General features: G+C 44.2%; 1 protein-coding gene across 6 annotated transcripts in view; it reads right to left on the reverse strand.

The window, feature by feature from the left end:
• Positions 1 to 12269: 12269 nt before the first annotated feature.
• Positions 12270 to 24785, reverse strand: part of COL22A1 (collagen type XXII alpha 1 chain) — a 263481-nt gene continuing 250965 nt past the window's right edge. For 5 of the 6 annotated variants that reach the window (XM_049819464.1, XM_049819483.1, XM_049819493.1 and 2 more), the window contains 9 exons: positions 24585 to 24638; positions 21992 to 22063; positions 20167 to 20202; positions 19864 to 19908; positions 19384 to 19563; positions 17162 to 17228; positions 15580 to 15762; positions 15157 to 15234; positions 12270 to 14217 (listed from right to left, as the gene is read on the reverse strand). In XM_049819464.1, coding sequence (XP_049675421.1) covers positions 14030 to 14217; positions 15157 to 15234; positions 15580 to 15762; positions 17162 to 17228; positions 19384 to 19563; positions 19864 to 19908; positions 20167 to 20202; positions 21992 to 22063; positions 24585 to 24638 — 903 coding nt within the window. In that variant the 3' untranslated portion in view covers positions 12270 to 14029. Of the gene's footprint in view, positions 14218 to 15156; positions 15235 to 15579; positions 15763 to 17161; positions 17229 to 19383; positions 19564 to 19863; positions 19909 to 20166; positions 20203 to 21991; positions 22064 to 24584; positions 24639 to 24785 lie in introns of those variants that run through there. The other variant, XM_049819502.1, reaches the window with a different exon arrangement.

The following is a 24785-nucleotide window of genomic DNA, read 5'->3' on the forward strand; positions in this document are numbered from 1 at the left end:
CTCTCCTTTCAAATATCACATCTTTTGTATCATATGTAGGACACTATTTGTCACACTTTTTTTTTCTGGGGGGTCTGCAAAGTTGCGTTTCCTTTGATTTCTGCTACTATGCAATATATTTGATTGATCAACCACAAGACTTTTCAAAGACTGGGAAAAGTGGTTGGTGCTAAACTCCACTCAAAGTGAATTCAGGACCAGTCTTCTGTTTGTGAGCCTGGAAATCTGCTGCCAACTGCAAAAGGTATGAGGAGAACAGCACCTGCCACTTCATTTTTGTTTTGCTAACTCAAGAGACACCACCGCTGCACACAACAGCCCTCTGATCAGCACTCCTGGCTTGGTGACCTTCAATTCTTTAAGGATTGCTCATAGCCATTGAAGACTAAAAAGCTGAAATTCATGCAGAGGCAAACTGAGGGAGAAGTCAGTAAATGTTGGGAACTAATCTTCTAGGTTTATGGTAGCCATAGATTGTAGCCATAAACTTTAAAGACAGAAGGGTCCTTTATAACTTTCACTTTGCATAAAACAAGGTAGAGTGTTCCAGTGATACCTTCGGGTGAGCTAGACTATGGGTTTTACAGACTTTAGGTGGTGGATAATCTGCCATATCCTCAGGTGAACTCTCCAGCATTAAAAATATGCAGCTTATCTGTAGTCAGAACTTGTCTGGCTTGAGCTTCCAGCCTGTGAAGTATTATGCATTTGTATGTTAAATTAAAGAGTCCTCTGCCCTTATATATATTATTCTCCTGAATTTCTATTTGGAGCTTTTTTCACTCACTGCTTTTGCATTTGATTATTGTTCTGTTGCAAGAGTTCAAAGTTTTCAAATGAAATTCCTATGGAATTCCAGGGGACAATGCTCTTCCCCTATGCCAGTTTGCAGTACAGTATGTGGTGAAGGGAAATGCATGCACAAGTCCCACCAATGCTGAATGTCAGCTTTAACAATTCCCCCCTCTCCCTCCTACCCCTCAGCCCCTGAGTATGGATTATATCTAGGTCTTTTCGCCAGGGGCCTATATCCTAGCAGTTTGCCATTCCCTGATATTAACACTTCAAGTTTTAATGAGCACAGGCAAAGAAGGGTGCTTAGCAACAATACAGACAGTACAACAAATACAGGATAAGCAGTTTGAGATTAGATTTTAATGCCATTTTAATGACAACACCAAGATCTAGTTATTGCTCTGCGTAACTACGCCACTAACACAGATGCCAGAATACCGCAGCACGTATGCACTACTGAGGTTTCCACTTTGTGAAGTGGGATTTTGGAAGCAACCAGGACAAAGGGAGAGGAAGAGGTGGCAGACAGCATAGTGACAGGACAGAATTTCTTCTAGCTGAAAAACATATTCAGTGTGCTCAAGTAGCTTGATGGTATGGTCAAGGTGCCCTCACTTGCATTAATTTCTCAGAATTTCTCTTGATCCCAACGGACTGGAGAATTATAGCAAAGGTATTGGCACTATTTATTAAAGATTACATTTTCTTGCAGCCTTTAACTCCCTTTTTAGCTCCATTCACTCCCAGGAATGACAGGTATATTATTAACAGATACAATCAGGCTTCAGAAATTATGTCTGTGGTTTTTTGAGAGAGGACTAGTTCAACTAAGTCTGTGAAACCTGATTGGCCAAAACCAAAAGTGAAAGCTATGAGATGCTATAAACTCCCCAAACAAGCTAAAGTCAGCTTGTCTTTTGGGAATCACTGGCCAAGAAGCAGAAGGAAAAGGCAGTCAAAATTGGAAATGAATGCTCAAGCCCAAACCATGTGCAATGTAGAAGAAAACCAGCAAGATAGAATCTGAAGAGTTTGACATGGGCCATGAGAAATTGTCCCTCTTACCACTTGTCCGAGATGATGCCCTGGAAGGACTTGGTGTGTTAGACACGAGCCTTTAAAAAAGACTACAGTTACTAGAATTTCATTCCTGCACATGTCCCAAAACAGGGGAATAACCTTGTCTTTAATTGTGCTAGTACTGCCTTTATACTTACGTCCTATACTAGACAAGCTTTAGAAAGGCAGGATGACTGCACATACTGAATGGAGTGGGAGGAATGGGGAACTAAGACAGCAGACCTGTTTGAGTCCAGAGAATGGATCAATGGAAGAAATAGGACCAAATCCCCAGTCCTTCAACACCTTTAATGTTGCCACCTTGATACACTCTCTGTCTGACCTAGCACCAGCTTCAGGAGCTACTTCACTTATCGTGCTGCAAATCTCTGAAAAACAACCACGTGCAAAGGACTTGCAGTTCATTGTCCTGCTCCTCCACCTCCGATTCTCCATGATGGCCCAGAAAGAACCAAGTGAGTGAGGCACCACGGTCCCTTTACTCCTCTCTTTCTTGTGTCACACATCTTAGAAATAATCAGCTGCAGGAAAACTGAACGAACTGGTGTGATGTTATTGCATGTCCATTACTGCCATGCATTGATTTATCGCTGTGTGATATACTACTATGCTGTATCTGGTTACTGTACCACCAAAAAGCGACAGCTGGTTTGAAGGCTTCACAGAGATCAGGGACAGGCTCAGGGACAGAGCAGTGTAAAAATCAGTTCCTGCTAAGAATATCTGGAGTTGTGCTTTTGTCACCCAATAAAATTACAGCATTGATTCTGATCTCTTATTCTCCTTGAGCTGATCTTTGCTACGAGGAGAAGAAAATGACTGAACAAGAAACTTAATGGTCCATGTATCAATGTCTCAAGCCCTTTCTCTCTCCCTTTGTGGACTCTGGAAGAACATGTCCAGCTCCCAGCAGCCTGACTCAGCCCTTCTTTCCAGGAAAGACACAAAGCTGCAGCTTTCTGTATGTTGGCCAAAGGAGAAATAGGAAACAAAGGAGACAGAGGGCAAAGAAAGGCATTTATAAGGGCATGAGAGGCTTTTGGTGAGAAAATAATGAAGCACAAAGATAATGTCAGAGGGAGTAGCCACAGAGAAAACACCCACAAAGAACAAAGCTAAGGAGAGGTGGGAGGAAAATGCTGACTGAAGGCTAAGGGGAAGAGAGAGCAAAATGAAACATAAAGGAGTCTCACCAAATTTCCATAATGTCATGCTGATGAAGCCTTTTATGATCACAGACAGGGATTCTCAGAGACATTCCCTTGCAGAAAGGTTACATAGTCATGTTTTAATGTCTCTGAACACTTTCCCAGCCTCAGTAGAAGTGGAAACTTTTTTTGCTAGTGCTGCATGCTCTAAATCTGGGCTACCCTGTGCATCACCAAGCTCCACAGAGCAGTATCACTGAGGTCTGCTCTGGACAGACTGGCACATCAACTCTAGGTCCATGCTGCCTTCAGAGCATCTGACAGCCCTGCACTGAAACTGCTCTTCAGGAGAAGCAGGGTAAGAAATACGCTATGTCCCGCCAAAGCAATGGAGACATCACTTGCATGATACCTTGTGGGACCTGGACACAGGTTGGTTCTTATCCAGAGTCAGACGGAAGCCTGAGCTGACTCAACCTGTGTGTTGGATGTAAAATACCATGGAAAGTAATGAGATTCTGGACTACCTGAAGCAAAGCCAAATCCACAAGTCAGTATGGCCTTAAACGCTTCCAGAAATCTCAGCCTGCACTTACTTCAAGTCCGGACTCAAGCACTGATGCAGTGTGCAAACAAATAGTAAGAATTATTGCTATTTACATACCACCAGTTGTTTACCTGAATCTATCCTCCCAGACTGGATATTTGGCTGCAACATCTCCTGAGATATGTCTATGCAACTATAAATAACAAAAAGATTATACCTGTCCCTGAATGAATTTTTGAAAGGTATACACCACTGTTCAATGCCAGTGTCAAAAAAAAAAGGCTGCCAGAGAAATCACCTTACAGCAGCGAGGAAGTTTTTGAGCTCCACAGAGTGATTTCACCAGACTTTTCCATCTGAAACACATTTTGCTTGTGCAGTTTTATTTGCACAGAATAAATCCATCTCAGTCACTTCAAGAGGACTGACAGCAGTTGTCTAGTTTCTCTGAGTCTTATGAAATGACAAGAAATAGTCTCTGATCTCTTCAGGGCCTCTGCTGCAGACTTCAGGGGGAGGACGCTCCAGTGGATTCCCCTCAAAATTGCATGAACAGTAGTTGTATCCCCAGTCCAGGTTCACCAGTTCCCCAAAGGTTGCTGGAAGGGACCGTAGATGGTTGTTTCCCAACCAAAGCGTGCGCAGTTTCCTTAAAAGACAGACCTCCTCAGGCAGACTCTCCAGCGAATTGAAGAGTAATAGCAGCGTTTCCAGTTTCTCCAGATGCCGAATGCTGGAGGGGATTGTGCCTATTTTGTTGTCACTCACATCCAGAAAGGTGAGGCTCCTCAGCTGGCAGAGGGCTGCAGGCAGCTCGGTGAGGCTGTTGTTGGCCAGGTGGAGGCTGTGCAGCCTTTGAAGTGCCCCCATTTCTGGGGGCAGCGAGCTCAAGCTGTTGTTGCTCAGAGTGAGCCTCTCCAAGTGACTCAAAGTGCCAATTTCGGCGGGGATTTTCTTCAAGTTGTTGGAGTCCACATAGAGGCAGGTGAGGTTCCTCAGGCGGCTGATCTCTTGGGGGAGAAGCTCCATCTGGTACCTCAGGCAGCTCTCTCGTTCTGGGCTCATCTCAAGGACCTGCAGCTGGTCCAAGCCAAAGACCTGCGCAGGAACCGACACCAGCTCTCTGCCTGAGATCTTGAGTTTCTTCTTCCCTTCATACTTGGGATCATGCTCTGTAAGGTACCTCCAGAGTGGATTGGCGCCTGTAGAGGCACATCTGAAAGAGGTGGCTGTGTCCATTGTCCCACCAGAACCGCGGCTGGTTGAGCAGAGACGATCACTGATGATTTGTTGCACGCTCCACGGGCAACCTCTGAGGTTTTTGGTGGGTCAAGGCCCTCCGTCAGCTTTCCTCTCTGCCAGGCACGTTACCAACACACACGCAGAGTGTTTGGGTTGCTCAGACACATCCCACTGAGTAAACGCTTGGCATTCTCACTTGATCAGGTGTTTCCCTTCCGAGTCTGCAGCGTACAGCGTACACAAAACCCAGCTCCCGGGCTATGACGTTGCCTCTCACCGTTGCAGCCAGCGAGCTGGTGGCAAGTATCCGTCAGTGTTCAGAAAGTGAAACAGCAGTGCTGTGCCTCTGCTTTTCAGCAGATCGGTTCAAATCTTTGTGTGTAGCTTTCTCCTTCTGGGAGCACCAAGGGTGCCGTTGTCAGAGGAATTCACATTGGTCAGTCCCAAGGGATTGCAATGGAAGCATATAAAGGACACCATACTAAATGGGACCAGATGACAGACTCATAGCTGCTGGCTTGGGAGCTCGGAACCAGGAACGCATCCTGTCCTGCCTCTAACATTCAGCAAACACAATAAAGAATCAGTTTTGAAATCTGGAAGTCCTTGTCTCTCCTGCTGAGTGTACGAACCCCTGTACCACAGAGATACGGTCTTTTTTGTGCTGCACTTGCTCTGGCATATTTAAAAGCAAATTTTTATTCCTCACTGGCATAGTTTTTTATAGGAGACACGTAAAATGCCAGGTTTATCCCAAACCACTCATCACAGCATGCAATATAGAGAGCAGGGCATTTTCTTGGAAGGAGAAAATTGTGGGTTTAAAGCCTCAGGCTGAGAACGCCTACCTCTTTTACTTCATCCTCTAATCCTTAAGACTTTCACCTAAAAAGTGCTTAGGACAACCATTTTAAATGCTTTTCATGGAGAGAGGTCTCCACAGCATCCCACAGGCTATTGAAGATAGAAGACAACATGTCAGAGGTATAGTCTAAGCAAGTCTACCAGGTCAGGTCTTGCGAAGGGGGAGCATGCTAACTTTGCTTTCCCACCTTGCTCAGTTCTGATCTCCTCAGCCCAGGATGGTCCTGAGTTTGCTGGAGCCTGTGTCCCAGCACCAGGGGAGCGCATAGTCACTCAGATGGGTAGCGAGTGCTGGGAGCTCTCTATCAAGACAATGCTGAGAAGAAGATTTCGGGATCGTTGTTCAACCCTCTGAACTTACACTATAGGTTCTGCTGTTTTTTAACTGGGTTTCACTCTGAAATACAGAATTCCAAGGCTGTTACATACCAGCTGTTACTCTTAACTTGGATTCAGAGTGCAAATACCGGAACCCTACTGAAATCAAGCCCTGAATTTCCTCCAGATTTATTTTCAGCATCCATAAGAGAAAACTGTATCACTTGCCTGGTATCCAGCAGTGTTGTGAGGCTGCTTTGGCATTATAAGCTCCTGGGATGCTGGTGGCTGGAGACAAGCCTGCTGGGTTTCCCAATAGGGAATGCACAAGCTATTGAGCTGGGACTATCACAGCTGAGTATGCAATGGCATGAACAGATCCTGGCGACACTGAAATTGGTTATTCCCATTCTTTAGGGTCATCATTAATGTCAATGGGGTCTGAAGGCTGTGCTAGCTTCATGAAGAAAGGGCGGACATTTTACATGAAAAAGATTCAGCGGAACTTGAGAAAGTCTAATAGTTGTTCAGAAGTAAGTATGGGTACAATAACTTGGAAATATATGTACATCAGAGATGAATACAGCAGCCAAGGAAAAGTGAGATTTTTCACTTGTAGGGGAAAGTTGCTTACTAGAAATTACAGACCTCACAATTAACCACAAAAATAAGACTCAAAGTTAAACTGAACTCCCGTGAAGAAAGTGCTGAAGAAGTTCTTGCAATGACAGTTATTTCAGACTTGGACAAAAACCATCGCTCATATTATTAAGGGGAAAGATGTGTTTTTAAGAACACATTGTCAAATATGTCTGTCCTATGAAACAAACTGAATTGCTGTGTGTGCTGCCTTCTGCTTAACTATGCTTCTCTCTTCAAATTAAAACCCGAGTCTTACAGACAGCACATCATGCAGAGCCAAGGCTGTGGTCAGAGAGAGGTTTTTGTGATGTTGGGCAGTGTTCTCCTGTTGCACTTGTTCACACCTTGAGTTTGACCATGGGTTTTCTTCTCCCAAGGTGGCAGGTTCTTTTCTGCTCCATCTTGCAGGACATCCTTCTTCCTGACACTGATCGCTGGCTCATCGGGAATGTCAGAGTATGATTAATGTCCCTCTGTCAAATTGTTCCCTTGTGCTTTCTACATAAGGTTCATGATCCAACATGTAAAATAACAAGAGCGAGCCCATATTTTCAACACATGATCCCCCTACAGACCCAGCAGGATATTCTCATTCTCAGTTCAGACAAACTCCAACAAGAATATTGCCATCATCAATATTCTTGAGTCAAGCTACACTAGCTATTCAGAAGTTAGCCCTTACAGCAAAAATCGGCTTTGTAAAGCAACTCTGAAAACCAGACTCCTGTTCATCACGCCTTCACGCTTTTCTAATCAGTTGTTCCCATTTAACAAGTCAGAAGACAAAAATCTATGTTTGTGATTTCCAGGTTTAAACCAAATCAATGAAGCTAAGCAGGTTTTCTTTTCTTAATTCAACTTCACCATTTACAAAGGTATTGAAAGAAAAGTCCAGACTCCAACAGACCCTTATTACCCTAGGGACGTCAGGTGCCAAAACTGGGACACAGGAGGCAACTGGGTGGCTGATGCAGAGACTCTTCCCCCAGCAGCACCGGCTCTGCAGAGACAGCAGCAAGGAGGACTCCTCGTGGTCTCTGCTGGATGCTCGCCCCTGTACAGGGCTGTAGATTGGGGCAGGAGCCTTCCTTCGCCCCCAGACTGGCTCTATCCCTGTGCTGCTCTTCCTTCCCATGCCATGGAGCAGCAACCTTAACCCTCAGCAGCACTGGACTCCAGCTTACAGAGGCTGAAAGAGGTGGTAGTGGATTTTTTTTTTCAGTCTATGTTGTTACTGTTGAGTTAGTGCAGCCATTTTAAGAAAATTTTTCTGTTATTCCCTGGCACAAGGACAGTAGAGGTTCATGCCATAACCTTGTCCGTCTCCCTCTGAGCTGCAGGGCTTCTAGTCACATAGCACCCACTCATCTTCTCTAACACATATATCCCCACACCAACTCAGTGGGAACGTGAGTCAGTAATGGTGGAAGACAAAAGGCAGCTACCAGAAGACGTTTTTTTCTATGAAGACCTAGTTAATGTCCAGAGTGCTTCAGCCGACTACTTTAGGATGAGCTGAATCGCTCTCCAGGCTCCACAGCTCACACTGGAGCCACAAAAGTGCAGGTGTCATGGCTTGACTCTGAATCCCACTGTGAGAGACTGAGCATGGGATTCAGGTACGCAGACAGAAGCATCTTACATCACTGGACGTGTGTGGTGGGTTGACCCTGGCTGGATGCCAGGTGCCCACCAAAGCCATTCTATAACTCCCCTTTCCTCAACTGGACAGTGGAGAGGAAATGTAACAAAAGGCTTGTAGGTCAAGATAAGGACAGGGAGACATCACTCGCCAATTATAGCCATGGGCAAGGCAGACTCAACTTGGGGAAAATTAATGTATTGCCAATCAAACCCCAGTAGGGTAATGAGAAATAAACCAAAATCTTAAAACACCTTCCCCCCACCCCTCCCTTCTTACCGGGCACAGCTTCACTCCAAGGTTCTCTACCTCCTTCCCACCAGCGGTGCAGGGGGATGGGGAATGGGGGTTGCAATCAGTTCATCACACATCGTTTCTGCTGCTCCTTCCTCCTCACACTCTTCCCCTGCTCCACTGTGGGGTCCCTCCCATGGGAGACAGTCCTCCATGAACTTTTCCAACCTGGGTCCTTCCCATGGGCTGCAGTTCTTCATGAACTGCTCCAACGTGAGTCCATTCCACACGTCCACAAGTCCTTACAGGGGTGGATTCTCTGAGAAGCTGCTAGAAGCTTCCCCCATCTCCAGCAGAGCCAATGCCAGCTGGCTCCAAGCCGGACCCGCTCCTGGCCAAGGCCGAGCCCATCAGCAACAGTGGCAGTGCCTCTGGGAGAACAGATTTAAGAAGGGAATTAAATTGCTGGGGCACAGAAACTGAAGCCAGGAGAGAGGAGTGAGAATAGGTGAGAGAATCAGCCCTGCAGCCCCCCAGGTCAGTGCAGAAGGAGGGGAGGAGATGCTCCAGGCGCCGGAGCAGAGATTCCCCTGCAGCCCGTGGTGATGACCCTGGTGAGGCAGGCTGTCCCCCTGCAGCCCAGGGAGGTCCACGGGGGAGCAGATCTCCACCTGCAGCCCGGGGAGGACCCCACGCCAGAGCAGGTGGGTGCCCGAAGGAGGCTGTGACCCCGTGGGAACCCCGTGCTGGAGCAGGCTCCTGGCAGGACCTGTGGCCCCGTGGAAAGAGGAGCCCACGCTGGAGCAGGTTTGCTGGCAAGACTTGTGACCTTGCAGGGGACCCACACTGGAGCAGTTTGTGGAGAACTGTAGCTCGTGGAAAGGGCTCATGTTGGAGAAGTTCGTGGAGGACTGTCTCCTGTGGGTGGGACCCCATGCTGGAGCAGGGGAACAGTGAGGAGTCCTCCTCCTGGGGAGGAAAGAGCAGCAGAAACAACGTGTGATGAACTGACCCCAACCCCCATTCCCCATCCCCTTTCACTGCTGGTGGGGAGGAGGGAGAGAATTCAGGAGTGAAGTTGTGCCCGGGAAGAAGGGAAGGGTGGGGGGAAGGTGTTTTAAGATTTGGTTTTATTTCTTATTACTCTACTCTGTTTGACTGGCAATAAATTAAGTTAATTTTCCCCAAGTCGAGTCTGTCTTGCCCATGATGGTACTTGGTTGAGTGATCTCTCCCTGTCCTTATCTCAACCCATGAGCCTTTCATTATATTTTCTCTCCCCTGTCCAGCTGAGGAGGGCAGTGATAAGAGCAGCTTTTGTGGGCACCTGGCATCCACCCGGGGTCAATCCACCACACCACATTAAAAGACTAAGCCATGAGTAAACTCTATTTTCTTTTTTGTTTTTTTTAGATATAATTTAGTTTTGGGTTTTTTTAAATTGCCCAGAATGTAAAAGCTGTGCTCATCTCCCAGCCAGTTTTGTGGTCAGAGCACAGAGCTTGGGCATAGCTGCTAGAGCATTTTTGTCTCTCTGGAAAAACCTACAAATTTCTTTTCGTTCTGAACAGAGTAGTCTTGCTTTGATTACACATTTCCAAATAAATATGTAGAACAGAGTTCAGCCTTACACAGTTTAATTATCCCATATTAACAACAAAAGGTGGGAAAAGGACAGCTCAGAAAAACAGCATCACAAGGCTGTACTGAGAAGAGCCACTCACAAGTGGCAAAAAAGGAAAATAATTGATTCCTGCTACAGCTTCCAAGAAGCAGCTAATTCAAAACTGTTTAGAAAACAAGTATAAATTGTTAAATAATTTAACACAAAAAAATATTTTCCCCAAATGATCCTGTGTTTTGGTTTTTAATTTATTTATTTGACAGGCAAAAATTTTAATGGAATAATGGTCTGTTTGCTATAATTGCAATAATTTATACACTTGACTTAAAAACAAAACACCCCCCCCGCAGTGATGCCATAAACCCCCTGTGTCATTAGCACCTTTTTAATATGCAAATAATACATTGTGTGGCTTTGTATTGCAATTTTAACAATATATCCTCTCTTACAACAGGACCAGGCAAAAAAAAAAAAAAAAAAATCCAACAAAAATATCAGCGTACTCCTGGGTTTAAACCTCAGACTCACTGAACAGACTTTAGGGTGATGTACCAACCACTTTGTTGCAGAGACAGGAACACTTGAGATGCAAAAGCCACAGCTCTCCCTTATCCAAGAGCAGTTAGAGGAGAGGCCATCAGCACTGTCCCTGTCCTACCTGCCACCTCCTGCCTGCATGGTCACCTTGCAAGATGCTGGACAGACAACACACGTCTGCTTGTCAACTTCTAGCACATTCAGTCACCTGCTTGGGCACAGAGGCATCTGCATTTTCTGGAGGGCAGCTTCTGACCATGCCCAGGGCTGTACCTGTAGGTTTACTGTCTGCCCAGATGGCAGATCTAATTTGGAAAGTAATCTCAGGCCACGTTTCCAAAGATGGCAAATACCCATGAACAGACTGAGAGGCAAAAACTGTTGCAGCTTCTGGTGTATGAGCTTGCAGGGCAGAAATCCTGCAAATACACCCTCCTCTCTTACTTTTTACTGCAGGTGACTTTTTAAGCACATTTACATAGGGCTTGCTTCTGTAAGAGGTGGCAGCTATAGAAACCTCCCTTTGATGACTATACCCACAGAAACTGAGTGGCTATAAGCACAGGTCTTGATCTGGGTCTGCAGCATGTGTCTCGTACTCCTCTCACTACCAGCAGATGATGCTTGGTAAATGCCATTTAACTGGCTGGAGAGAAAATGAGATTTAAGAAAAAGCAGGGAAGTGGCACCCACTGAATTCAGGGCACAGAGACAGTCTGGGGTGTCTCCAGGAACAGACTGAACAGACAACCATATGCTAGGGAATATGCTGGAGCAAAGGGAATTAGGCTGCATCCCCTTTTCCAGGTGGAGAAGCTGCAGAGCCATAGCGTGTGCCTAACCCATGCAGTTCTTTTAATTGCAATTAAAGATACAGGTGTGTCTCTCATGTTCCTAACACAGACTTTTGGCAATGGCTCCAACAGACATTCAAATGAAAGGGTTATGCAAAAAAAGCCCTAGATCTCCTTCAAGTAGATACTATGGCACCATCTCACCCATTGGGGGTTGGAATATATGAGCTCTAAATGTCCCTTCCAACCCAAACTATTCTATGATCTCACAGGCTTGAAAGACCCTGAAATTTGTTTAACAGAACATCATTATGTATCTACCTTTTGCACAGTGCACTGCAGTGTATTAAAGTCTACGCCATGCGTGGCACATGCAGACACACATGATAAGAGACAATCTACAGAGGCTGAGAAGTCAGCGTCATGACAGGAATTAAATGTCATATTAACATGGCCCAGTTAACATGTTTGACCCCCATAAAACCTACTCATTGCAATCGCATTTATTCAAAATGATACCTCGTGCCACGTTGGGAGGTATCTCCCTCTTGTGTAGAAAACCTGTTCCGCTTCACCACTGGAGGGATGAAATCTCAACTCAGTCTGGACTAGGAAAAATGGTGCTGTTAAATACAATGTGATCAACATGCTTGCTTAATACTGAAATATAGCAAGCTGACCTAAGATGCAGTACAGTAACAGATATACCATTGAGAGTTACTTAAAAGTGTAAGCTTTTCCCTTCACGATATTTTCACTTTGATTGGTTTTTCCATAGCAAGAAACACAGTAAAATCAAATCAAAGAGTTTATTTGCATAAGAAAAAGCAAAAATAGCACCACTGAGAGCTACACAGTAAAGACTTTGTTTAACCCTGGCATTTGAACATGTTATTTAATTTCGTTTTTCAGTAAAGAAGAGGCAAATTTTATCTGCTACTGGGTGAGAAAAAGACTCCAAGGCTGGCAAATGGTTATCTCTGGGCTTTAGCAGTGGGGTCTGATTCCGGGGTGGTTATGGACAGCTGTGGCTTATGCTTGGCTTAGCCAGCTTGGAAGCACCATGCCATACAGTGAAGGTGCCAGCAGGGCTGGGTGCCTATTTTCCATCTACAAAAGACCTGATGAGATTTCCAGACACATTCAACACTTAGTGCCTGTGTCAGGTTCATTACTCCCATCTCTCAATACAAACTGCTTTGTGCAGAAGAGTTTTGAAAACACAGCTGCTTTGCTGGCTGCCACGTATGTCCGAGGCCTGATCGCCTCTCAGATCCACACCTCTGTGGGTGGTATTGTCTTGGTCAGAGAGTTAAACTCACAAATGGCCTACTGTGAAGGTCTTTTCAGACTCCATCCCCTCTTTACTTTCTCTTTGCATTCTCAAGTTCATTTTGGCAATTAGTCGATAGGGGAAAAGGGACAGTGTCTGACTGTTTGCTTTCACCCTCAAACAAAATTTCCTCGGGGTTTCTGAAGACCTCTTTGTTCTGACCCTTTCAGCAGAGACCAACCTTCTCCTAGACCAGCCCGCAACTTCTCACCTGCACTCTAAAACACGACGCTGTCAACTTACAATCATAGTGAATCATCCAAAACGGTGAAGTTGGGTCACATTTGGCTTCCTGAGATTTTTAATGCCAGGTGATCTTGTCTGCTGTTCTGGCTGATTTTTGGGTGAAGCAGTGGTAGGGAGCTGTGTGTGCGCTATCAACGAAAAAGGGATTTGGCATCCCTGAGCCAATGGAGGACAGCATTGCAGCTTTTTGCAGAGGCATCTCCCTGACAGAAGGAAGTTAAGCTCCATCTGGTAGGACCAAACCCTCCGAGTACTGAAGTTCTTGCACAGGGAGCAGTGAGAAGGTTTAGGTCATCCCTGTGGACTCTTCAGGCCTTACTGTGAGATCCCCCATGGTCCCATAAAAAGTAGCTCCTATAGGATACAGATTCAGTTATGGGCAAAAGAACATTAAATTTATTAGGGTATTTCTGGAAAACACACATTGGCTGTTCATAACTGTCTGTCCATTGTGAGCTGAATGTACTGGAGACCTGTTCCCCAGCTTTGGCATGGCTTTGCCTTCCTCCCCTCCATGTGGATGGCAGATAGCACCAATAATCCTGCGATTAGCCTGTGTCTCACCGGTAATGCCCGGGACTGCACAGTGCAGGATTTTATTTCAGTTCAAGGGTGACGGGTAAAGCTTTGGAAAGCATTAACCAGATAACAGACAAAAATTTTGGCACTGGAATGGTTTTGCATAAACAGCTACACAATGCATCGATACTGTATGCTCTTCAAAAGAGGAAAAAACCACTTATTTTTAATGTTGTAATATGCCCTGATGTTAGAGAAAACAAAACCAAGTTCACATATCACATCAAAGATAATAATAATAATAATAATTATTATAATTCATAAAAATAATCTGACCGACCGGCAGCATTTGTTGGCTTTAGAAGGCCTCCCATGAAAGAAACACAACTGAAGACATCTGAGAGCTCTTGGCAGGTGTGATGAATTCAAGTTTTAAAAACAAGTCTGGGGATACTCCCTGCATGCTAGGGCCCTTTCACGTTGGCAGGTCTGGCAGCCAGGCTTGCATAGTAAGCACACTGAGTAGGGTCACACTGTCCATTGGCTCCTGGAGGTCCCTGTGGACCCGTGAGACCAGGCACACCAGCTTCTCCCTGAGGGCCGGGTGGTCCTGGCATCCCATCTTTGGCATAGCCAGGCTCCCCTGGGAGGCCTAAAATAAAAACAGAATGTCCTTGGTGAGTGACACCCCCAGGGTGCAGTGCTCAGCAGTATAACATCACAGGAGATAGTTTTGCTGCCAAACTGGGATGCAGGCATCAGCTTCCACAGACTTGGGTCTGGCTTGTATGCATCTACAAGGATGTGACAAGTGTGTCTTCTCTGAAAGAAAGATTTTCACCCCCTATGGCATTCTTGGGCTGCTCTTCCTCAATCACCACATTGAAGTTGTGCAGCTGCATGACCCAGATAATGACATGTAGTCCTCATAGAGAGGAGGTGAGGATGCGAAAGCTTAAGGCAAGAGACATCTTTGGGAGATAACCCATTGGTACAAAGCATGGTGGGTCCATTGTTATTTTAAGGCAATGCAGGGCCAATATGCCAAATGCAGACCATGGAGTTATGAAGGCTTCCCATTAGTTTCCTCCCCTGAACAAAGCAGCGTGAAGGCAAAATTTGTTCAATGGCTCCTAATTTCAAATTAGAAACAAAATGTATTTGCTGCTTCTTTGTCAGCAAAGGTAAAGCATGAGCTGTATGCCTGAGGCATAGGTGTTGGGTATGACCTTTATAACATCTGAAGCTGCCTGGACCTCTGCGTTCAGCTTGGTCTCAACAAGATTCTGGCAAATGCAGATAGGACACTTCACGGTGTATCTAGTAATTGAAGCTTCACTTTGGATTTGTCGCAAAGGTCAGTTAACCTAGCTGTTACTGAGATGGATCATTATACCTGTCAACCAGGCTGAAGAAACAAAGGTGGCCAGATATAATGCTAGTGGTGTATTTCTTCCCTTTGGGCCACTTTCTACAGAAATTGTATATGCCATATTTATGTATCCTGATCGTCTATCTAATATGGCAGAGACCTGTGTCCTTGCAGCAGTTCTGAGTGATGTGTTTTGTGGGGTGTTCTGAATAAACACACCTGGAATTCCTGGAGGACCTACTTCCCCTCGTTGGCCAATACCAGTGTCTCCTTTCTCACCCTTTGCTCCTCTTTCTCCTGTATAGAGGGAAAGAAAAATAATGAACCGATGAACATTATCTATAGAACTAAAGAATTCACACTGAAGCCAATATATTTGCTAAAAACAGTTCCTAATTCTGGCCAGTCCTCTGAGATGGGACGTTAAGTGGGAATAAAGACTTGCCCTCATCCGATTCTGGCCAGAGATGGAACACTCCAGCAATTGCTGGTCACATTTACAACCTCTGGTTCAACAGACTGAGACTGCTTTTAACGTATGCATTTTGAGGACCACTTAGATGCTAACAGCAGAGGTGGACACCAAAGTGTGGTGGACACATCCCTTTACTGGACTGCCTAAACACACCAAGTTCCACTCACCTTTGGGACCAATTGGTCCAGGTGGGCCTTCAGAGCCAGTCTGTCCGGGCCGGCCAGGCTCTCCTGGAGGGCCAGTTCTTCCTGGGAGTCCTTCCTTCCCAGGGGGACCAGGAGGTCCTGGTCTGCCATGGGACGCTTTTACATGTGCCGGCTGTATCTGAGCCAGGAGATAGGCTAACTTCACTGTGAAGAGAGGGAAATGGATTTGTTAGACTAGAAGGTCAGTGCTCCACGAGATGGAGACCCAGAACCAGTGGCCCAGTTAAGGTCCAAGTATTGTCACAGATCAATTTTTCAGGGCCACCCATTTGTTGTCCCCACACAATCCTTCCCCATAAACCATAATGGTACCTTCCTGACCCTCTCTTAAATTATTTAAACCTCATTTCTCAGTAGCTTTAAACTTCTAAATTTCATACTTAATCCTAAACACTTCTCTCATCCTCTGTTCGTTGTCCACCAAGGATCTGAAATGTCCTTTCCTTTAGCTGTGCAGCTGGTGGATTTCTGTCAAACTGGAATCATTGCTGCTCTGAAAAGCAGAGCCTACTTCCACTGCTTCTGCTACACAGAGCAAGAAGCTACATGGCTGCTCTGTAGGAAGAAAGCTTACTTTTCTTGTTCTGGGCTGTTACACATGTGAAGTTAAAGCTAATGTACTCATCTCTGGCTGTGAAGTCAGAAACTAACTAAGGCAGCTCCCTGCGTCAGCACATTCTCCAATTTCCAAGCAGGCACATTGCTTGCCACTTCCATATTAAGACCCTGAACAGCCTAGAGAGCTCTTAAGACATACTCAGCATCACAAAAACATCCTACAGAATAGAAGGAGAAGGGTTTTCTATCTTCTTGTCATTGATCCAAAATCTTGAATGCTTTTAGATTGGCATGGAATTTGAAGTTTGAGAGTGTGTAAAAAAAAATCCTTCAAATAAATCACCCCATTGAACCATGATCTTTAGCATGGAAGAAAATACCTGCAGCTATGTGTCAGCTACTCCAAGAGCTGTGTGAGAAGAAGCACTACAGCTCGGCATTTCACTGTAAATGGGGTCAGTATTGGTCTGCAGTTCACGTGCTTCAAGAGAACCAGCAGCCCACAGACACCCCGCTCCCTCTTATACTGATGACTATCAAATGCCACAGCCAGAAATCAGGAACATTTCTTCTCCAGCTGGGACCTTAAAAGCAAGTTTACGTCCTGCTCTGATTACTTTCTCTTCTAGAGCCCCAAAGTAATCTGTTGCAATTTGTATCTTCTCATGTCAGCTCAGGCATCTGCAGGAATGAGTCTGCAGCAAAGCTGTTCTGGTAGCAAAAAGCCATAAGGTCCTTACCACAGGCAACGAATGGCCTTGGGTTGAAGAAGGGAGAAAGCCCTTGTGCTATTGCTGGGAACATCAAGCTTAGGGAACAGTACAGCTTGCTAAGTGCATTTCATTTTACACATTCGTCCTTCCAGGAAGGCTTATTGCAACATTGCCTTCCATAAGCAGGAGAGGTTCAGGTCCCACCACATCTATGGAAAGTACCTTTCATATTCTCAGATATATCTTCCAGCTTCCCCAAGATGATTACATACCGTCTAGCTGCTTGGCTAACTCCTCTTGGATGAGCCTTCTCAAAGTCTCTAGAGATGGGGGCTCCCCCTAGAGAGTAATAATCACAGCAATAACAAGACATAATAATCACAGCCAGGGGACCTGCAAATTAAACCCTCCACAATGGGTTTAGTGGGTTGCATTTCGTCACTTACAGCATACACAGGGCTGCAGGGACTGCCTGAAAGAAGAATGTAAAGGGACTCAAAACATCCACAATTCCCAACCTGCTGGCAAGCCATGGGCTTAACAGTGTAAGCAGGGATCCTGGTCAGAGGGCGCAGTTGGGACACTGAGAAAATCTCCCTCCTACACAACTCATAGGAGAAGTAGTAGAAATCAAATCAGGAGACATTCTCCGCCCTACTAGATCATAGTGGAAAGCCTACCTCGTTTTTCAGCATTGCACATTTCCTTGCAGAAAGAAGCATGCGTGCCCCCAGGGTAGTTAAGGTGGGTATCTAGGCTTGCTATAAATACTCATACTGGATGCATTGCCTGCCAACAAACCTTATCTCAGGGAGCAGAAGCCAGTTTACAGATGTGATACCCATTCTTCCAAACATGTACAAGGTTCTGCCTGATTTCACGCTGTTTAATGGAGACAGGGGATGTGGCTGCCTGGCCTTGGTCCCCTACCCAGCCTCCAGGGGAATCTCCTCTCTCAGCTCTTTTGTGTGACCTTGCTGTTGAACAACTGTAATAGCTGTCAAAACTCAAAGCTATGTGAACAACTCCGGATGATGCAACTGAAAAAATGATGAAAGCAGTTTTGGTAGGTAGAAGGAGAATTTTTTAGGCTGTGGCTTTCCATGAAAATGAAAAAAGTGGTTTTAGGGGAACCAGACTCGTGTCTTCATATAAACTCAAAAGAAAAAATGTAGCTATATTTCAAAAATAAACCATTTTGAACCAAGATGAAATGCTGTCCTTTGTAAATCATAAAGTGAGATGTTTCACTTGGCTAACATTATTCTTTGAATTTCTGCCAGTTTTGAAAATACTTCTGGTCAACCTGAAGACTGCATTCTTTTGTGTATGAACTATTTGCATGAAAGTGTGGCTTTTCCCTCACACCTACCCTTTCAACATACAAGGATGCAGTCTCTGCCCTCTATGTTTATGAAAACCTCATGACTTCTTCAGAATCAGAAGTTATTCTTCATTAAGAAATGTAGATTTTATTAAATAGCTAAGAGATATTTCAATTTTAACCAATGGCATTACTGATAAGTACAGAGTTGGTCTATTTGCTGCCTTCTTCCCAACACAAATTTCGCATGAGAAAAAGATGTGTTAGTTGGTGACAAAAGAAACAATTTTGTCATTAAGTACTAACCATTTGTGACGGCTCTTAGTGAATATCCCAGTAAGCAACCATGATTGTGGAACATACTTTGAAGGCTTACAAATTATCTTTTCAAGTTTTAACCCTGTTAGTTTCATTAAGTCTCCATAATCATCACTGGATTTCATCAGTCTCTGTGTTGTTGTGACACATAAAGAAATGTTTTGTCTAAAATTTACCCAGCTTTTACATCCGAGATTATTTCACTGTTTATTTCCCTCCGAGGTAATCTCAAATTCATCCTCAGGATGGGCATAGTGGCTTCACTAGTGTTGGTAGTTTTTCTCATTCTTCTACATACATTACCCTCAGGCACTCTCAGTAGCGAGATTGTTTCCCGTTAGGAAAAAAAACCCAGAATATTAAACAAAAATAGGATTTCATGAATTCTGATGAGCTGACTCCAGGATTTCCAGGAATAGAGCAGTGACCTTTCCATGGCTCAGCATTTTGTCTCTCATAACAACCAGCAGCAGAGGAAGGCAATAAGAACTCTATGAAATGCTACACATTAACACCCTTATAGAAAGAAGCTTTTTCAGACTCCAGACCCATGGCCACAGTCATATGACCAGATTTAGGCTTTTAGGGGTATAAGGTATCAGGGACTGGCCACCCTGGCTATACGTCTGGATTGCTCAGGTCTCCTGAAATTCAATCCAACACTTCCACAACACTTCCCTGAGATATGCTATAGGTCGCCTTTTTATGTATCAAGAGGTAAAAACGCTGCCTCCCCATTAAAACACACACTTGCTCTGGTTTCTATCAGCCTTAGTGTAATCTTAGGTACTGTTCTGATCACACACCGTGGCAGTAAAATTACTGTACAAAGCCCTTCTCTGGCAATCTTACCCTTGGTCCTGGAAATCCTGGCTGTCCTGGAGGACCAGGAGGTCCAACTTGCCCAGTGTCTCCTGGGGGTCCATGGGGACCCATCAGTCCTGGATGGCCTTTATGACCAGGTATCCCAGGATCACCTGGAGGGCCCTTTTCTCCTTGAGGGCCTTTTTCGCCTTTGATGCCAGGCTCTCCCTAAGTGAAAAAACCTGACATTACCACCACAAAATAAGAGGCAAACTTCTGATTTCCAAGCACAGCGAAACACAAACAGCTGAGCTGGCAGTTACTGAATACAACATCTGGTGCATTACAAATGATCCACAAATTATTACTGACAGAGAATGATTAAAGAGAGGTCTGGGAGGGTGGGAAGCACGGCAGATCTCTACAGGCCACGCTTCATTCTTGAATGACCCTTCCCCCAGCCCCTAACTCAAAACAACCCTCTTTATTTCAGCGTAATGAAATAACTAATAATATTCTCCAACCTACCCTCTCTCCTTTGGAGCCAATTTCACCTGGTTTCCCTGGTGCACCCTGCAACAAAATAAGGCTGAGCATTAAAGAACTATCCATTATAACAGTAAATAATAAAGCGCATGCCTCTGCAATGATACTTGTGACCTGGGGAAAATTTGTTTCCTCGTCAGTCCCACAGATTTCCGAGAGCTGTTTGCTCTCAAATATCAACAAGTCAAGAAAAAAATGAATTTGTTGCAACTCAGGTAGCATCCTTAATGTTTTTTTTCACCAAGACATCAGCCCTACTTTGAAACAACTGGGAATTTAACTCACCTCTTTTCCGGGAGGACCTTTCTCTCCTGGTTCTCCCTGAGAGATACAGAGAATGAATTTAGCACCACACTGCAATGAGTTGGAAGGAAGACCCTACCTAATAACCACGAGTCTTGTCTTCTGTTTAGAGCCCAAGTTTTCTGCTACACAACAGCAGGTTTGGACAATTTATCCTTATCCTACTGCTGTAGGTCATTCCTGGAAAGACGCATCCGACTATATAGAAAGCATTGTTTAACAAAGCTGCATACCGTGTAAATGTAAATAACATGAAGTCATTTCTAACAAACCAGCTGAGAGCAAGACAGATGTTTCATTGAAAGTGTGTTCCTGCTTTCAATACATTTTATTCCTTTTTCTTACAGACATTTCACAAAGCTTCGTACACTTTACTTAGGCTTGTTTAGTTTAAATAGTGTCAACGTTATACCCATAGCAGTCTAAAGATGTAAGGGAAGTACCTTTTTTAAGTAGAGGTACCATCTTGTACTACACCAGCTGAGATAATGGATGCAGAGCCAGTGATAAAGCAAGTTTGAGCCTGAAAGCTTGCCTGTATTTCAGAACTATAATAAATAACCTCAATTTGAACAAGCACCTTATTAGGATTATTTTTTTTTCTATACTGTGCATTTATAATGTCATAATTAGGCAATACAATTTTGCATTTTAGCATTTCAATGAAAAAAAGGTCACTGCAGTCCTGAAGCTCACTGATAAAGCAAAACAGACATTAAACTAGTTATTGCTAAAATTCTGCCCGCTTTCCCATATCATGAATGGAAGGATTCATCTTTATAGTCTATTTACAATCCACACACATGATCATATCTATAATGTGTGCGTGCAGGTGGTATTTTTCCCACAACCTGGAAACACATATAACATCTTTGACAGTGCTAGCATCTACGCATGTACGCATGAGTAACATAACTAATCACAGACGTGTAATCCCATCAGCTCTGAATTAGGCAGCATCAGACTCACTCGACTATTCCTTAGGGCCACTTTAGTTTTAAATGGCCACCACGTTTGCAGCTTTAAATTAATTTTCCAGAGAAATATTTTCTTCTCCTCTTTTCATCATGAAACTCCCATTCCAATTAAAAAAAAAAAAAAAAAAAAAAAAAAAAAAAAAAAAGGGAAAAAAGAATCATCCTGTGGAAGATTCAGCTCTGCTAGATTCACATGAAAACCTTTCAAACCTCATTTTAAGTCACAACAGAGCTAGAAACAAAAATATTTAACTAACATTTACTTTTTCCATCCTTTTAGTGGAATGTAACGTATTTTACTTATCTTGGAATGGCTAAAGATATTGGATTTCAAGGCCATGACATTTTCACATTTATAGATATTATTTTAGATCACTTTGGGAGATATATGAATGCTTTAATTGCAATGTACATCTGTTGCTGGTAACAAAGGAATTTTCCTTGAACAGCAAATATGAGAAATACCTATATTATTATCAGCACTTAAAATTTAGCCCTTCTGGGGTTCACACAGAGATATAGCCTGAGAACTTAAATACCCCATACCCATATTAAGAAGACTATTGAACCAGTCCAATTAATGCACACATTATCAGGGCTGACTGACAGGTACCAGCTCAGTAAATGAGATTATGTATGTTTGTCTATATGAAAAATGATATTTTTGCAGTCCAGTTTCCTTTGGAAGTAAAAGTGTATGGCTTCTGGATCTGTCAGATCTCCTGGTTATGGTTTTTTACCTAATTAAAGATGACCATGTTCTATCTTCATCAGCCCAACATTTAAAAGCAGGTAATTAGTGGGTCTAATCCACCCTCAGACATACTTACAGGTGGTCCTCTGGGTCCTACGAAGCCAGGGAGTCCCGGGCTGCCATTTTCTCCTTTGTTTCCTTTAGGACCCTTAGGACAGAAATGAGACAGACACTAGCGCCCTTTCTCCAACATCTCTTTTCCAGAGCATGCATTTACAGATACATTGGAACTGGGAAATTTCACTGTAGCAGCAGGACTCCCAAAACTGACAAGGAAAGGAAGAACAAAGCCATTTAGAAAAGCAGATTGCAAACACCACACTTGCATTATTAATAAGCTATGTGGGGTCCCTGTGAAAAGACGAAAAGGAAGTGACAATGATGGAAGTGACAGGAGGTATGTTCAGTGGCTATTCTGGCACTGCATGGTTTTTAAGGTGGTGTTGCAGAGTGGAAATGCTGTGATGGGCGCCGACAGGGAAACAGTGCAGGTGGTCATACTGCTCAAATCTGAGAATACAACCAACAGACAGCTACTGAGTTGGTCTTTTGCCTTTACTTCCAGGTTCAATTTAAAAAATGTCTACCTTTTACTTATCTCTTGTGATATTCTGCCAAACTATCATTTTTCTTACAGATCAGGGCAGCTTAAATGACAGTTCATGATACAGAGCCATTTCACATACACTTCTGATTTTTTTTTTCTCTTATTTTAACCTTTTCTTTCACAACTTTTTCGCCTACCTTCTGATTCAGAACATATCCCTTTTTCTTCTTAGACTAAAACTTGTCTTCATTTTAAGTCCATCTTGTGTAAAGCAAGCACCAACAGACCTGACAGGCACAAAGCACGTGGCTTTCAGTATGCAATCAGCCCTGGAGATTTCGGGGGTTGGGCTGTATTGCTGTGTGCAGTCTTAGCATGAGCACTGTGAATTGGGATGGGCACTGTCAAACAGCAGATGCAAAAGGAGAAGGCTCCTGGCAGGTTTTACCTTGTGATTACAAGTTGGCAATGGTGAAGGTGGAAAAAACCACCCTTATTGCCATGATAACCTGTCTTGCTTCTCCTTTTTTTCAAAATAGAAATATAATATATTGGCTTGTCACACCACATTGTGAAGGAAATTAGTGCATTTCCAGACAAGGCTGGAAATAAATGGATTCGAGTACAGCACAAGGAAATACTTCCCATAATAACCTTTATGAAAGTGAGAGGATTCATTTTAATGACAGAGGATACTGATGAGATGACTGTCTGTTCTGCTGACCAACACTGTCTCATTGTTTCCATTTTCTCATCCATCTGATTTTATCCCTTTTCAATCTCTTATGTTATTTTTGGACTCTAAATCCTCTGAAGCAGAGACTGCTGTAGTTCTGTGTTTGTGCAGGAAGGTGCCTGGTGAGTCCCCAGGTCACTAGCTGACTGTCTAGGTAATGTGATAACATGATGATGATTAAAAAATAACCCCCATTTGGCACTCACAGGGCATCCCAAAGCCACAGTGGCCTGTTAAAGAAGACCAGAAGGCCAAAAAGCAGTAACAGGAATTGGGAACAGGGGTGGGTGTGATGAGAAGAAATTAAAGTTGAAAAGGCAACAGTGGGGATTCACGGGGTAAGAAGCAATGGCAATAGTGCCAGGAAGGTAAGAAGAAGTTTTGTCAAGGAGAAGAAAGCTGTAGCACCTATTCTTGGCTGCAGAAAGGCTGTGAGACTGCACCACCCCTGCCCCACCTGTATTTGTGAGTTATAACCTCCCCATGCAGAAAGGTGTTACTTGCTTCTCTGTGACCACTTAGGAGGAGACATCCCTGCAGCAAAGCAATACATGCTCAGGGCACAAGCCTGTGGTGAGGCCGAGGTTGCTTTATGGCACTGAAAGGGCCACAAAGGAGTGAAGTCCTGCTGCAATTTTTCAGATTTCTCCTGCTATGCCTTTGTTTCTATCTGAATCTAACAGCCCAGAAAGCTGTAACGTCTAGGTGGACAAAGAGAGGGAAGAGCCCTGCATTGTAATAGATGCTACTGGACACAAAAATACATTTGCATGGATTTGCTGAATCCTGAACAATTTTCAGCAGCAGAACAGAGAAAAAAACCACAACAGCTCCTCACTGTCCTCCTTACAGCTCTTCATTACCATGCTGTTCTTCCACACAGGATGGTCCCAGGGGGGTTTTATTCTGCTTTGTGATCTTGGTTTACAGCCCACTGTCTGCTCTTTCCCCAAGTGCCTGGGGAGGATTTTTCTGCTGCTGCTATTCCTCAATGGCAGTCTGCCAATGCCCTGAGGCCCTCTCCTTCCCTGTGACAACTCTCTGCTGGCTGTACAGTCTCTGCTTGGAATAATCAAATCTACTGGTGAAGATGAGGCATGCCAATCTTTTTTCCATACCAGGTAATCGATCATTTCCTTTGTCTGTGAACACTTACTTAACTTTTGCTGGGAAAAATGATGACCCAGCTAGCAGCTCAATTCCTGGAACATAACCAAACCCCCTCCGATGTCATGGTCAGCCAGTGATTTTCAGATCACCAATCTAAAGACATGGCACCTTCAGGGACGGTAGGCTGCTACACATAATTCACTCCATATATACTTCATCAGTCACCTCTCCTTGACATAACTGCTTGCTGCATGAGTTTCCCTTTGTGGTACTTACTGGGTTACCTGCTGGGCCAGGTTCTCCTGCAGATCCAGGCAATCCATTCTTGCCCTACGTCAGAAGGAAAAAGGTTAGTGAAGTAACGTAGGCTACAATTAAAAATATCTACCTACTGCTACACCAGCAGGCGTTTCTTTAGCATTGTCCAACCTCCTCTCTTGGCAGACTGGTAAGGATCTCTTCTTTCCAACTGACCCC

Source organism: Accipiter gentilis, chromosome 2, assembly GCF_929443795.1.
Source record: "Accipiter gentilis chromosome 2, bAccGen1.1, whole genome shotgun sequence".
NCBI lineage: Eukaryota > Metazoa > Chordata > Aves > Accipitriformes > Accipitridae > Astur > Astur gentilis.